We start from the raw sequence: 15,024 nt of genomic DNA, 5'->3' as shown, positions 1-15,024 counted from the left end.
TGCAGGGTCAGCAGTGATTCTTTAAAGTCAAACTCAGCCCTGCAGCTACTCAAAGTAACTCACATTGATTTCCACAGGCATTCACAGTCTTACTTTAGAGCAGACTAACTTCTGACATCACTGAACACTTCATGACCACTATTTCTCACTATCTCTGCTCTGCAGAAGGGGCAGCTCAGGCCCAGGGGCTAAATGGCTTCCTCAGAGTTACACAGGAGTAAATGGCAGGACAAGAAGAGAGACGCCTGGAATTTCTAGAGTCTAGCCCTGTCCTCAAACTTGTACCTTCTAACTTGTGCCTATTTTACTAATCCACACTTCCTAACTAGCTGAAAAGCTGAATCAGAGGCTTGTTGATGGGAGCATCTCTGCCATTTATTTTGTCCTTACTTGTGGTAATCTCTGACACAGTAGATTTTGTTTTCAGAGTCTACAGTGAATGGCACACCATCCAGACACTCATTGCAGACCACACATCGGAAGCAGCCTGGATGATATGACTTCCCTAGAGCCTGCAGGATCTGCAACAAACCAAGAGACAGGAAAAATGCATGTGAACAGCCAGTAAAGGTGAAAATAACAAACACACAGCTTTATACCAGGCAATGCTGCATATTCATCAGCAGAGCTATGTCTTTTTTCAGGCACCTCATCTAAAACATGAGTTAAGAAGGATGGAAATGGCAGCTGGAACCAGCATATATCACCTGGTTCCAGTGAAAGGAATTATTAGCATGGGTAAGAAAACAATTTAGAGTCTCAGTCAAGGTATTCAGCATTGCAAAGGACAAAAGTGATAGAATTTAAAGGAAAGAAAATAATTTCCAAAGCCAACAGGTGGAGAATACTTAGCAGGATCACAAGGCAAGACATACCAGGCCAACAAAAGGAAATACATCTTTATATTCTATGTGAGAGGCTGAAACAAATACTATTGCTAGGTTTTCATGGTTCCTTAGATATCAAAAAGAGCTTTGCCTGGCTTCCTAATTTACAGAGTCTATGGAAACTGTTGAAATCAACAGCTGCAATTCACCTGCTGGCTTTGGGCAGCAAGTACTACCTGGAATACCATGGTCCATCAGCTGAGTGATCAGACTTTGGAGTATTAAATAGCTTTTCCAATTGTAATGGTTTCCAGTGTAAGCAGGCAAGCAAAGATAATGAAGGATAAGAGTCAGACACCCTGGGAGGCATGCTGTGAATGACCACCCACGAATTCCTCCTTTCTTTGCCTCAGTTGTAGTTTTACACCACCAGTTACACAATCATGGATTTCTCTCCCCCTGAATCACTCACATCACAGCTGAATGCTGCCCAGTGCTGGCTAAAGAGCAGTGCTGAGCCATGACCCACTCTGTGTACATGTTGAATGGATGGTACCTGTTGTAGGCTAATGAAAGCTGCCTGCTTCAGCAGGATGTCCATGCACCTCCTGAAGAGTTTGCAAGGACTCAGGCAGATCACATGTTCTGGGTAAAACCTGTTCCCCAGAGCATCAGCACCCACAAAAAACAAGACAACAAGACAGTAGCTTCATCCTGAAGGCACACAGGAAGCCACAGGTTGACTACGGGAAAGACAGGCTTGGCAGAGCCACACTGATGCCCCACAGCAAGGGAGCACTTCCAAGCAGGAAACATCGACAGGATTATGCGTACGCTGCCCAGGGAAGCCTGAAAGGGGATGAAGGAGCCAAAGGCTCTGCTTTTAACATGCACTGAAAACAGGCAAAGTCTCTGCACCACACACAGCAGGGTGACAGCTTTACTTCCTTGCAAAGATCAGCAAAAGGATGAGCAGATTTTCTTTCTGCTACCAGTCACCCACTGGGCAGACTCCCAGATGATAACAGACACTACTGGCAATGAATATATTTTGCTTTTGGTACAATCTTCTAAAAAGCTGTCAGATTTTTTTGTCTCCTAAAGCAATTATCACTTACCATGTCCATTATCAAATGACCACAAATGAAGCATCTGTCAGCTGACTGCTGGAAACCAGAATACTGCAAGGACAAAAAAGAATTCCCTTAGAATTTCACAAGGGTAGTTGAGCATAAGCAATAGCACATTGTGGGGTGTTATTTGCATGGCCTTTTCCTGCATTCCTTACACAAGCTATACTTTCCAGTGCTTTTTTCAGTATATGAAGCTATGGCTGGGTCCCCAGAAGATAACCTATGGAGACACCAGACTTCCAGTGTTCAGAAAGAGTATGAGTTCCTGTTACTGCCAAGCCCTAAATTTAAGTTTAATTAAGTGTATAACAAATACCATAAATGCACATGCAAATAAAGCATTTACTAATAACACCTACATGCTTATTTGACCACGTGAATCTACAAGCCAGGAACTTACTTGTGTTTATCACTTATTCACATCACAATATCTATATATATAGGCTCACAGGCCAAATCTTCCTTTGGTTTCACTGTTGTAAGTCTACTGAAACTTCTCCAAGGTCCATGGTATTGTCCCAGCTCCCTGTTAGGGTAACAATCAAGTCTGGACCAGAGCAACATGTTGCTGTTGCTGAGATCTAACAGTTAGGAACTGCCTGTCATGTCCACGACACGCACCTTGAACATCACACATCACCTGTCTGAGGTTTTGGTCCTATCTAGTAGACACGCAAACTCGAAAAATGAAATGTGTTGGATGCATTTAGCCAATCTTTCCATTTTTAGCCTGTGTAGAATATCCTGACAGGAGCAAAGATTAGCTCTCTTCTCTCTCACAGAAATGCCTAGACTTCTCCAATAAATAGGCAAATATGACTTTTCTAAGTCTAAATGAAGGTTTAATCTATCAGGACTCAGGGCTAAAAGGGTATACGGCTTTTTATTATCAAGTCCAACCTTTATCCCAGCACTGCCAAGGCCACCACTAAACCATGTCACTGAGGGCGTCATCTACACAGTTTATGGACACTCCCAGGGGCACGTGGGCAGCCACCACGGCTGGGGCTGGCCCTGGGTAGATGGTGGAGCAGAAGGACCAGGCAGGATGCTGGACTAGAGCTGTGTGAAACCCAGGCAAAGCTGAGAGGCAGAAAGGCTGCGTGTCTGCCGGGAAGGCTGAGATGTACCAGCACAAGGGTCAGCTGTGTGCTTACCAGGAAATCTTCTTCACAGAAGACCTTGCCATTGACAAAATAAAAAGCTTTTCCTCTCAGCTTTCGACCTGAGGAAAGAAACACAGAGAGAAGAGAAAGGTCAGCAGAGAGCAGGGAGAAAACGTGAGCAAAAACTGGCTGCTGGGAATCAAACGATGAGGACATTTGAGCATGGCTGTTGCACAGCTGGGGAAGAGCATCCAACCTCAGCATGGTCTTCCCAGCCTCCAGCCTGACTAACCTCATCTCCTCGTCCACTGCCTGATGAACATGGATGGCTGGATCCAGGCAGCAGTCCCACCTCTGGGCAGGAGGAGGTACCTTTGCAAGCCTGGATCACCTCCTGGCAGATCATAACACAGAATAACCTAGCAGAAGCAAGTGAGGGTACTCACACTGGAAAACACCCAGGAGAGTGTGATCCATACTTGACACTGTCCCTCAGAATGTCACACCTAGCTGTTCCTCTAGAAGGTGCCAGGTAAGCCACTGGAATACCCAACCACCCAGTCTGCACACAGCAGAGTGCAACACCAGGTCATTCACCACACTCCTCTGCTCCCCACCAGCACCTTCTCACTGCAGCTGCCAACCAAAGTTGGAAACCATTTAAATCAGTAGGTTTTTCTCAAACCGGAATGTTGTAACAGAGACAAGATGACAAAGTTTGTCCACGAAAGGACTTCACATGTAGCGAAAATTTATATTTACTGCAGCTTTTGTGTTTGTGCCTCACGTTCGCCGTCTGTTTTCAGTTCACTAACTATGGCAACACCTGCTCACACTGCCACCAACACTTCCGAGCACCCTGCCTTCCTTAGAGGAAAGGGCTACATTTTGTTTGCCCATGAAAAGCTGCTCCTACCTCTTTGCAGCCCAGCTTCCCTATTCAGCCAGGGGTTAGAATGCAGCCTATTACTGGAGTGGCTCTGCTTGTGCTGGGTGGCCAAAGAGCCCCAAACACATGCCTGGAGGCAGTGCCTGGGAACAGCAGGAGCAGGACCTGCTGCAGGCTGGTTTTGGGACCTGCCAGGCATCGCTGTAAGGAAATAGGAACTGAGACATCAAAAGCTTCCTGCTTGATATGCTACACGTGGCATGCATCATAAAGTGATCACTGACTGCTGGGTGTATAAATGCTGACGACACACAAGATGGGTCTGGAGGGCACATCTTGGTGCTTTACGGCGGCCTTTGACAAATAACCATGCTGGCTGCAAAGCTTTAAGAAAAGGAGAAAGCCAAGTGAAAACACTTCATAAACTACAATCCTTACTGTCTCTTGTGCACACCAGAGGGCATTCCCAGGCTGGGAAACAGCTCCTGCTGCTCCTCGGGAAACGGAGATGCTCCAGAGAAGCTCTGAAGCTTTGCCAGTGAATTCAGCCAGACCATCATTCCAGCAGCAGCCCTCAGTGCCCTGCCCAGGGCTCAGCAGCACGGCAGGTGGAGGATGTGGCAGCGTGTTTCTCAAGGAACCAGCTCCACTTTGCACATGCAGAATGGTTTGTACATTCTTCTGGAGAAGAGGAGGCTCAGGGGACACCTTATCACTCTCTACGGCTCCCTGGAATGAGAACGGAGCCAGGAGGTGGCTGGTCTCTTCTCCCAAGGAACAAGTGACAGGACAAGAGGAAACGGCCTCAAGCTGCACCAGGGGAGGTTTAGATGGAGATGAGGAACAATTCCTTGCCCAGAGGGTGCTCAGGCATTGGAACAGGCTGCCCAGGGCAGTGCTGGAGTCACCGTCCCTGCAAGTGTTCACACCCCGTGTAGACGAGGCCTCAGTGACATGGGTCAGTGGTGGCCTTGGCAGTGCTGGGCAACGGTTGGACTGGATGATCCTAAAGGTCTTTTTCAAACTCACTGATTCTATGTTTCTATGCAGCAGCATCATGTTTAAGCTGCAGGTATTCCTAAGCCATGTGTTTACCAGGCAGTGCAGGAGCCAGAAGCACGCTGCCCCAACACACTCAATGTCCCCCATTCTCCTCTAATCCCTGCTAGGGACAACCATGTTACCCAGAGGTCAGAGATGGCCCAGGGTGCCAGCCCATCCTCACATCAATGCAGACATCAGATGGGACACAGAAGAAAACCTGAAAGCATCGCACTCTGATTTCTCTCACCCACCCTGATGTTTTGCCAAGGTTGCCACACCAAAACAGGACCTGGAGCCCAAAGTAAAAAGTATCTAATCATGGATTTGTTAGATTTGTGGCTCATAACCTAGGGCGTGTATTTGTATGATAATCATGAATCAGAGATTGGTTTGTGCTGGAAGGGACCTTAAAGCTCGCCTAGTTCCAACCCCCTGCCACAGGCAGGGACACCTCACACTAGAGCAGGTTGCTCCAAGCCCCGTCCAACCTGGCCTTGAACACTGCCAGGGATGGGGCAGCCACAGCTTCTCTGGGCACCCTGTGCCAGCACCTCAGCACCCTCACAGGGAACAACTTCTGCCTCAGAGCTCATCTCAGTCTCCCCTCTGGCAGGTTAAAGCCATTCCCCCTTGTCCTGTCCCTACAGGCCCTTGTATAAAGTTGCCCTCCTGTGTGCCTGTCCATGCACAGATAAGCCTGGCATGCTCATCAGCAGTTGCAGAGTCCCAGTTTCTGAGGAGGGGAAAGAGAAGCACAGTGATATATGGGATTTGCAGCACCCTTGTCAATGGTGGTCCTAAGTGAATCTAATGCAGCATGAACTACCCCCAAAATCTCCTGCTGATTTAAATAGGGACTTGGCTCCTAAAAATGAAAACCAATAACCATTTGACTTTGATTTTAAATGACATGGTAGTGTGGGCTCCTTTTTAGTGCAACAGGCAGGTGCCCAAGTGACTTTCTACCTGTATGCAATGTCCCTCCTTACAGACAAGCCTGCAGTGGTGAGGAAAAACATACATGTGGAGTCATGCAATGAGGAGATGCTTCCCTGGGCAAAGGCCCTGGCTGGAGCATGAGCCGAAAGGAAGCCATTCAAGCAGGAGGGAAGAGGTTTGGATTGCTGACACCATGTCATTCTTGCACTGTGACAAAAAAAGCATTTACCAGCCATTCTGCACCCAGTGTATTTTTAACCCAATGACATTAGCAGGTTAAGATTGATGGCAACAGACCTTCAGAGAAGGTGCCACAGCCGACGCGTCTGTCTGGGCTACTCGTTCAGTCAAGAGATAAACCCCTTTCTAAGAGGTTTGTAACTTGGTTCTTGATGTAATACGGCCCCATGAAGGAGAGCTGCTGACACCAAGAGCACTTTGAGGTAAGGGGGGGATGATTTAATTTTTTTAGGGAAGAGGTGGTCATTTTGACTATTTTTTGCTCCTCTCCATGAATCCCTTCAAGCCCCTGGCAGAAGTGAAGAGGAAACATGCCAAAACCACAAGCCATCAGGTGCCCTGTAGCCACCATGGGAGTGGTGCATGCAAAACAGACTCTGCGGCCCTCAGCCTCTCCCTGCCCACGTCAAGATGGACTTCTGCAGCATCCCTTTGAGGGGAGGAAGCATCTCCTCATCATACACATGGGAAAGCAAGATGCAGGAAAAGCTCACTTCCCCAGGCTGGCTGGGGACTGTCCCAGTGGGGCTGGGAAATGCATGTTCTGGCTGCAGCCACATGAGTAAAACAAATAGCACTGGGCCTGCCCCACAGCGCAGATCAGAGGGGCAGCAGATTTGGCCCTGTGCTGAGCTCCCTGCCACAGGACAGTGCCTTAAGTTAAATAAGTCCCTCTCAAAGTGGTACTTGTCACTGTGTGCCTGCAGAGGCTGGCACAGGTTTTGATTCAGCACATAGATGCTGTTTTAATTACACCGAGAGGAAGGACTGAGAACTTAAATGGCCTAGAAGGAATCACATATTGATCACTGCCTACTTTAAATATGCATCATTTTAATACATGCATCATGATGACTACAGAGACAATCTCCTTTGATAAACCCAGGGACATTCGTGCGTGGCTTGCTGCTTTCAGGATTGATTGCTTTTAAGCTGATGGCTCCTGACCATATTTCACTTTCACTTCACCCTGAATTTAGCTAATGTCTCACCTGGAAAAAATCAGACTATTAAAATTCTTTGGCATTTCAACCCTACCATCTTTACCTGCTATGGCGATCCCTGGTTCCTCTCCCATAAGCCCCGAGCTTTTACGTACTGCTCACCCCTCACACGTCTGTCTGATCTGTTTAGTTGTGGGATGTACAGGATGACCTTGAGGTCCAGCACCAATTTCAGAGTATTTCAAGCTTAGTCACTAGTGCCTTTGTGCTAAAATAAACACACTTTGCCTAGCAGCTGAAAATAGGCATACCATCAAGCTGCACTCCCGGGATGCTGGTGCTTTTGTCCATCATTCTCTCAAATGACAGTTCTCTCCTTTTGAAGTTCACACAGAGAGGGACTTGCAACAGCCCAGGGAGAATGCTGGGAGATGAATCATTTACTTGCTGGGGAGCTGAACCCAACTTTGTCTTTTCAAGTTGCTTTTCCATTATTTATTAAAAGGACAAAGGGGTCACAAACCCATGTTCCAATACAAGAGACTGCTCTCAATGCATATAATGGTACAGGGTCATGTCTGGACCCCAGTGCCCTATGGGGATGCATGACCAGGGCCCTGCATTGCTGGACAGGCAGTGTGGACCTCACTTACCACTTCTCTAAGTACTGTGGGGCTTCCTATGGTATTTGTACAGCAGATGGGTGAGAATCACTGCAGCCTGGCAGCAGCTCCTCCATCCCTTCCATGCTGACAGCCCTGGGCCCCTGTCACTACAAAAACCAGGCCGTCTTAGAGAGCCACAGCTGTAAGATAAATTTGGACATGTGATTACTAATGGCAGGTTAAATACAAAAGGATTTCAGTTCCAGATTCACTGGATGTAACCTCCTGAAGCACTAACAGGACAGCAGGCTAGAAACTCCATCTAGCTGCTAAGAATCACAGACTGGTTTGGGTTAGAAGGGACCTTAAAGCTCATCCAGTTCCAACCCCCTGCCATGGGCAGGGACACCTTCCACTAGACCAGGTTGCTTTAAGCCCTGTGCAACCTGGCCTTGAACTTCTGGAGTCCCCAGTGGGTACTTTGCTGACAGGCTGTATGGTGTCCTACCATGCATGACAGACCAGGTCAAGCATCAAAGAACTCTACTTAATCCCTGCCTTCTGTCCCATTTCTGTTGGCCACTGTTAAAGCTGGATGCAGCACTAAGACTGGCACAGAAGTGTCAGTATTTCTAATCTGCTCTGGGGGCTGCATGAAAGGGTCACATCCTCCTGTACATCCTCCAAATAGGAACTCAGACTGTGATCAACACAGACACCCCAGGTCAGGTTGAACCTTGGTGAAACCACAGGCAGGAGGACAGGACATCTCCTAGAAGAAACTGTGCTAGGACACAGTAGCTCCATTACCATGGAGGATGTTTTACATCATCAACAGATGATTTACAATACCAGCTGTATTGTAAATATGAATAAAATGCCCTCTGTGCTCTCACCACACATTTGAGGTAGTAAAACCAAAAACCTCTCTGCATCAATCCAGGCACAGCTGCCCTGTTCCCCAAAATGCACCAAAACAAGGTGGCAATTGGAGCTGTCCCCTCACCCCGTCATCTGCCAATTGGCATCAAAATGCACAGAGGCTCAGAGGGAGAAGGAGGGGGAAGCAACCTCTGTGTCCTCAGTGAATACAACTGCATCAAAACTATACCAGAGAGAAGTTCTTTAATTTCTCTAGGTGTGGAAGAGGCCTCAGTGCTTACTGAGCTACCACTCAGAAAATTATGATAGGTATCATTAAAACATCTTAAAAGACCACCTTAATAGCTCTCTACAGCTGCCTGACAGGAGGTTGCAGTGAGGTGGGGTCAGTCTCTGCTCCCAAGGAACAAGTGACAGGACAAGAGGAAACGGCCTCAGGCTGCACCAGGGGATGTTTAGGTGGAGCTGAGGAACAATTCCTTGCCCAGAGGGTGCTCAGGCACTGGAACAGACTGCCCAGGGCAGTGCTGGACAAGACCCTCAGTGACATGGGTTAGTGGTCACCTTGGCAGTGCTGGGCAACGGTTGGACTGGAGGAGCTTAAAGGTCTTTCCCAACCAAGTTGATTCTATGGTAAGAAATCCCCTAAAATCTTTACAGTGTAATTAATCCTATGCCTGTTCTTACCAAAATACAGTACTTCGAAGGTGACATTATGAAATAAAAAGACCAGAAAGACTGGAAATTTATTCCATTAAAAGTTTCAGCCTTTTTTCTCACATTGTCCTTATGATTTCAGACTTTCAGCCAGCACTAAAACACATACATAAAATTGATTCAAACCACTAACATGCTGGTAAAGCCCTGACTGCAGCCCCTGTTGTGTGCTCTGAACACTTGCACCTTTCCAGCTGGGATATCTGCTGAGGACACACAGACCATGCCAAAGCCCCTCCAACTCAGACCCCAAAGCACTGAAATCCGGCCAGGAGAGGAACAAGTACTGTCATCCTACCGTGGGAGCTGCCCTGGCATTTCTCATCTATGGCAAGCACTTCTTGTGCCAAACAGCGATTTCTTACCAGTAAGTTGAGAGACTGAGAAGAAAAAGTCAGCGAGGACAAAGCAGCAATTTAGACTGGAGCAGAAACATGCACTGATGCCTTCCCTGACTCCCAAACTGTAAAGTCAGGCACATCTGAATTCTTGCTGACATTAGTTTTGCTAAATAATTCTATACATAGTTTACTACATAGACTCTGGCATGATAATTTTACTGAGGGATGCTGAGTGCAATACTTTGCACTCCCCAGTTTGAAGATCTGCACATTTCTTATGTGTGTTGATTGGTGTCATGGGTTTATATCCGATTACAGACAGTAAATGCTGCCTCCACTAGAAGAGTTAGCAGTTTCTGCATCTGAAGATAAACATACACATACATGTGCCACAGGGAAATGCACATGGCAAGGTTGGCTGTCCTGCAGCCTGGCATTAAGTCACAGGAAAAGGTGACTTTCTACTTCTAGAGTTACGTAGTGGTGCCAATAAAAACCACGGCTTTGTTGTTCCAGGGGTTATATACCAATACAGGACATGCTTATTCAAAATAATTAGCCCAAAGACACTAAGAGCTGCACTGCTCTAAGTAGCCACACTTTATAATCACTGCAGCCAGACTACTTAGCCCAAGCAGAGGCCTGTGCTCCCAGATAATGCCTCTTTGATAGCTTAGCTACTTCATTTAGTACATGACACACAACTACGTTGTGAAATATTAAATAAAATGTATTTATATGTACCCAAAGGGGGGCAAGAAACAGCCAACTCCCATGCGAGTTCAAGCTCTGCCACTGGAACAGCAGCCCTGTTACCCTTACATAGACATCAGCATTCAGCTGAGCTTACAAAAGCCAGAAAAGAGAAAGTAATGCAGTGATGTTGCCATGTCAAAGGTTGAATTCTGTAACCTGGCAAGCATGCAAGCTTTCCACCTCTTTGCAAGATGGGTCCAAAATCTGCTCCCCGTTTTGGCTCTTCTGCTGTAGCTCAACACTGAACCTCTTTCGAATTACCTTGCAAGCAGTTCTTTCTTTCTGACTTCCTTCCTCGCCTACTGATTTCCTTCACAGTCATCTCAGACACTTCCCTTGCACTTTTTTAGCTTTCAGATTTCCTCTGAGGATCAAGTGGCTCAAGTACAAGATCCTTATGCTCTGAATTTTGCTGCTAGCAGAGCTAAAAAGGTCTGTTTTCCAGCCAACCTGTAGCAGTTGGATATAAGCCTGGCTGAATACACTAAAACACAACAAGTTAGAGTAATACTGTCTAGTTATATCTTTTATAAGGTGTCCTTACTACTCAAATAACAAACATCAGCATCAGGGAACACCTACATCTTTTGTGTTCTGAGGAGCTATTAACAGCATCACAGCATCATTAGGGTTGGAAGGGACCCCCAACTGAAATGGTTAATGAGTAACAAACCATTTGACAACTACAACTATTTGTCCAACAAACTGAAAAGCAAAAGAAAAGAAAGCCAAGACAGAAACAGGCACCTTGAGCTTTCAGGAAACAGTTGTATGAGTTTCGAGGAGTTTCTTTTTTAACCTACTTTCATGGCGCTCCTGTAAAGAAAATGTAATTTATTACTAATCCTGCAGAAAGAGTTTTTTTCCTCTCCCCCTCTGCAAAAAGCTGTCTTGTTTATGTCTCTGCCCTGTAACAAACAAGAAGATAAATGAGACACTTATGCCAAAGTAATCATTCTAATTCTGTTGTTCTGACCTCTAAGCCAAATTTTCTGCATTACATGCCAGTGGCTCAGATAAAACAGTACATTTTTTCCACTGACAACTGAACCCAGTAACGTAGCATAGCTCTACTCAACAAAACACTCTATCCCTGAACATATGCATATTGGTGTAGGAAATCTGCCGCTATGAGGTATCATCCCTCACACACACACACACACACACACTCCTTAGACCCTCTCAGTTTGCTGTATCAGGGAAACCAATGCACATCTGGCCACAAATCCAACTACGAGCAACATTCGAAATCCTCACTAAAATGAAACCAGCAGGACAGAGGATATAAATATCTGGAGGACAGTATGCTTTACCTTAATAGGTAATTTTGTGTATTTTACTTATTGGAGATATTCAACGTTCTACCAGAGCAGAAATTTTGGGACTGAAATCATGAGCAACCTCGACTTCTCAAAGACAAGTTTGTACTGGATGGTGTCCAAGCTGAACTCCACTTGACCTTAAAAGCACTACTTACTTTTCAGCTAGAAACCAGTGTTTCCACACAGGCTGCTCAAGACGTGATTTGAGCTAGACACACACCACCACCCAGACAAATGTTTGCTTTTCTGGCAGATAAAATGGTCTCATCATATTTGCTGCAGCTCCAGGGATGACAGAAAGCCTGCAGAGAGGCATGCTCTCTTCTCTGGGTGACAGCAGCGTTTTCACTAGCCTTTTGTTCTTGGTTTTCTTCTTTCCATTTGAAACCCTTCGCCCCAGCACGTCATTTCAGCACATTTCTCAGTTACAGCCTGGGTAAGAGAGAAGATGGGCTTCACTTTGCTAAATCTGGCTTCTTTCCATCTTTCTAAGTCTTCAGCTGGCACCCACACCTTTTTGTCTTGCATTGGAAACCTTTGGAAAGGGTTGCCTTTTAGAATAAGCAACAAATAGCTATTCTGTCAGCCCTCTTTAACCAAAGACCATCAGATGTAATCACTGATTACCTCTGCAACCACAAGTACCTCTCTAGCACTGGCCTCCACATAAAGATGGTAAAATCCATTCTCAGAGGAGGATCTGAAGCGTTTCCTTCTAAAGCACCACTTGCACAGTAGTAATTTTAGACATGTAAGACAGCTTGAACCTGCTGCTGGATTATTTTTAACAGGAGCTTTGTGTGCAAGGGCAGTTCAGATGCTGCCCAGCCACGGAGGACGAGAGGTCCCTAAAGCAAAGCCCTAGTTGCAGCCAGGAATCCCCTCTGCAGGACAGGATTTTGAATTCATTTATAAGAGAGGACAAAAGAGTGAGCTGCTGACTTCTGAGCGTTCAGGAAACTGCCACCACATGCAAACATCACCTTTTCTTTTCAGTTTTCCCATCTTTGGTCAGATGGCAGTGAAATGCTCTACTGAAAACTTAGGTGAGGCAAGGCAGCTGGTGCTGGACAGCTGGGAAATGACCAGAGTTCAAGGTTCAGCTATTATTAAAAAGCATACACATCTTTCTATATTTATTCCCACTTTACAGCTCCAAATAAAACACATGCAGACCTGATGAGCTTACAACTCTAAATACAACACAGGAGAAAAACCCTAAGACTCTTGTGAGAAAACCAAATAGAAACGGATTGTTGTTATCTTTTCTCCCACCGCATACGCAACTATGTTTCTAAAAATATTCTACTAGCCCTAGAGTTAAACATAACAAAACAGAAAAAACAGTCTTACAAACACAGCTATGATTTGAAATAAAGCGGCCTGTTCCTCACCCCAGCTTCATCACAGAACTCCTCAAAAAGCCATTTAGAAGGACCCATACGCTGCACCATGCTGGACACTGCAGCAAGTTCAAGTATGTTCAAGGCCAGGTTGGACGGGGCTTGGAGCAACCTGGTCTAGTGTGAGGTGTCCCTGCCCGTGGCAGGGGGTTGGAATTGGATGATTTTAAGGTCCTTTTCAACCCAAACCATTCTGTGATTCTATAACCTTCTGATGCGCACCTGACAAATGGCTGGGAGCTCAGTGGGGCCACCTGAACTATTTCCCCTCCTTCTCAGGGCTCATCATTGCTGCTCCCAGCCTGAAACCCTGGCACAATAACCAGGTCCCTCCCTGCAATCACCAGAAAGCAAGCTGGCAGAGACATGCTCGTCATCTCGGGGCATGGCTCTGTTTCTCCAGAGAAAGAAGCAGTGAGATGCGTACCCTGGCTCATTCATGCACTTGGATGCTTTGCTCAGAAGAGCAAAATGATTTTCATGAGTAGAAGTAATATATGCAGTGAAAACACTGTCACTGAATCAACCATGCAGCAGTTTCATGTGAAAAGGTGTCTCTGGCACTCATGGACCCCACTGCCAATGCCCTTGGCACAGCACTGACTTGGGAGCCCTCCCTGGGGTCTGCAGACTGAAAGGCCAGAATGGCTGTAAAAGTCTGACACGACAAATAAATGTCACATTTATGCTAGTCAAGGCATATTCACTGCTACTCTGAAAAAATACTCTTACAAGTAAGAAAATGTGTCTGTAACTGAGAGGCAGAGAAATGAAAACAACTGCCCCCCATACCAGAAGGCAGATGGGTGACACAATCCAAAATACCTTTTCTACATGCCTTGCAGGAATCATAGAATCAACTCAGTTGGAAAACACCTTCAAGATCATCAAGTCCAACCATTCCCCAGCACTGCCAAGGCCACCACTGACCCATGTCACTGAGGCCTCGTCTACACAGGGCGAGAGCACTGGCAGGCACGGTGACCCCAGCACTGCCCTGGGCAGCCTGTTCCAATGCCTGAGCACCCTCTGGGGAAGGAATTGTTCCTCATCTCCATCTAAACCTCCCCTAGTGCAGCTCGAGGCTGCTTCCTCTTGTCCTGTCACTTGTTCCTTGGGAGCAGAGACCGACCCCACCTCACTGCAACCTCCTGTCAGGCAGTTGGAGAGAGCGATAAGGTCCCCCCTGAGCCTTCTCTTCTCCAGACTAAACCCCCAGGTCCCTCAGCTGTTCCTCATCACACTTGTGCTCCAGGCCCTGCACCAGCTCTGTTGCCCTTCTCTGGCCCCGCTCCAGCACCTCAATGTCTCTCTTGCAGTGAGGGCCCCAGAACTGAACCCAGGATTCGAGGTGCAGCCTCACCAGTGCCCAGCACAGGGGGACAGTCACTGCCCTGGCTTGCTGGCTACACTATTTCTGATACAGGCCAGGATGCTGTTGGCCTTCAAATCCATTCAAAAACAAACAACACAAACCACCTCTTTTTTCCCCCACCTCAGTACACCAAAAAATGTTAAGCCAAAGCACCAGTGGCAGTCCAGACAGGGGATACTCACTGCATGCTCCGCATGTGAAGCAGGCATCGTGGTAGAGGTTGCCCATGGCCTGGCAAGCCTGGTTTGCTCCATACACCCCCTTGCTGCACTTCACGCAGGTGCCTGGAAGAGAAAAAGGGAAACAGAGGTCAGAAGCAGGATCTGGTGGGGTGGCTGGGTCACTGATGGGTGGCTGCACCTGTAGTTCAGCATGGTGGCTCAGCAGCTTGGGACCTATGGGTTCACTGAAGCCACAAGATGTAGGTGACATTGGTGTCACCACCCTGAGAGATGCTGTTAAGAGTGGTCACGACAGCCATCAAGAACAGCCCTGATTGGC

General features: G+C 46.9%; 1 protein-coding gene across 1 annotated transcript in view; it reads right to left on the bottom strand.

Annotated features, from left to right (window-relative positions):
- LOC104411765 (LIM domain-containing protein 1-like) overlaps positions 1-14,794 on the bottom strand; it is a 17,799-nt gene extending 3,005 nt beyond the window's left edge. The window contains exons 1-4 of the mRNA XM_010022265.1: positions 14,706-14,794; positions 3,118-3,185; positions 1,946-2,008; positions 391-521 (exon numbers count right to left, since the gene is read on the bottom strand). Of these exons, the coding sequence (XP_010020567.1) occupies positions 391-521; positions 1,946-2,008; positions 3,118-3,185; positions 14,706-14,751 (308 nt within the window). The 5' untranslated portion in view covers positions 14,752-14,794. The remainder of the gene's footprint in view (positions 1-390; positions 522-1,945; positions 2,009-3,117; positions 3,186-14,705) is intronic.
- Positions 14,795-15,024: the final 230 nt, after the last annotated feature.

Source organism: Nestor notabilis, unplaced genomic scaffold (assembly GCF_000696875.1).
Source record: "Nestor notabilis isolate BGI_N333 unplaced genomic scaffold, ASM69687v1 scaffold10279, whole genome shotgun sequence".
In the NCBI taxonomy this organism is placed as follows: Eukaryota; Metazoa; Chordata; class Aves; order Psittaciformes; family Psittacidae; genus Nestor; species Nestor notabilis.
Note: the sequence above shows the minus strand (reverse complement) of the source record. Positions and strands in the feature narration are given on the sequence as shown.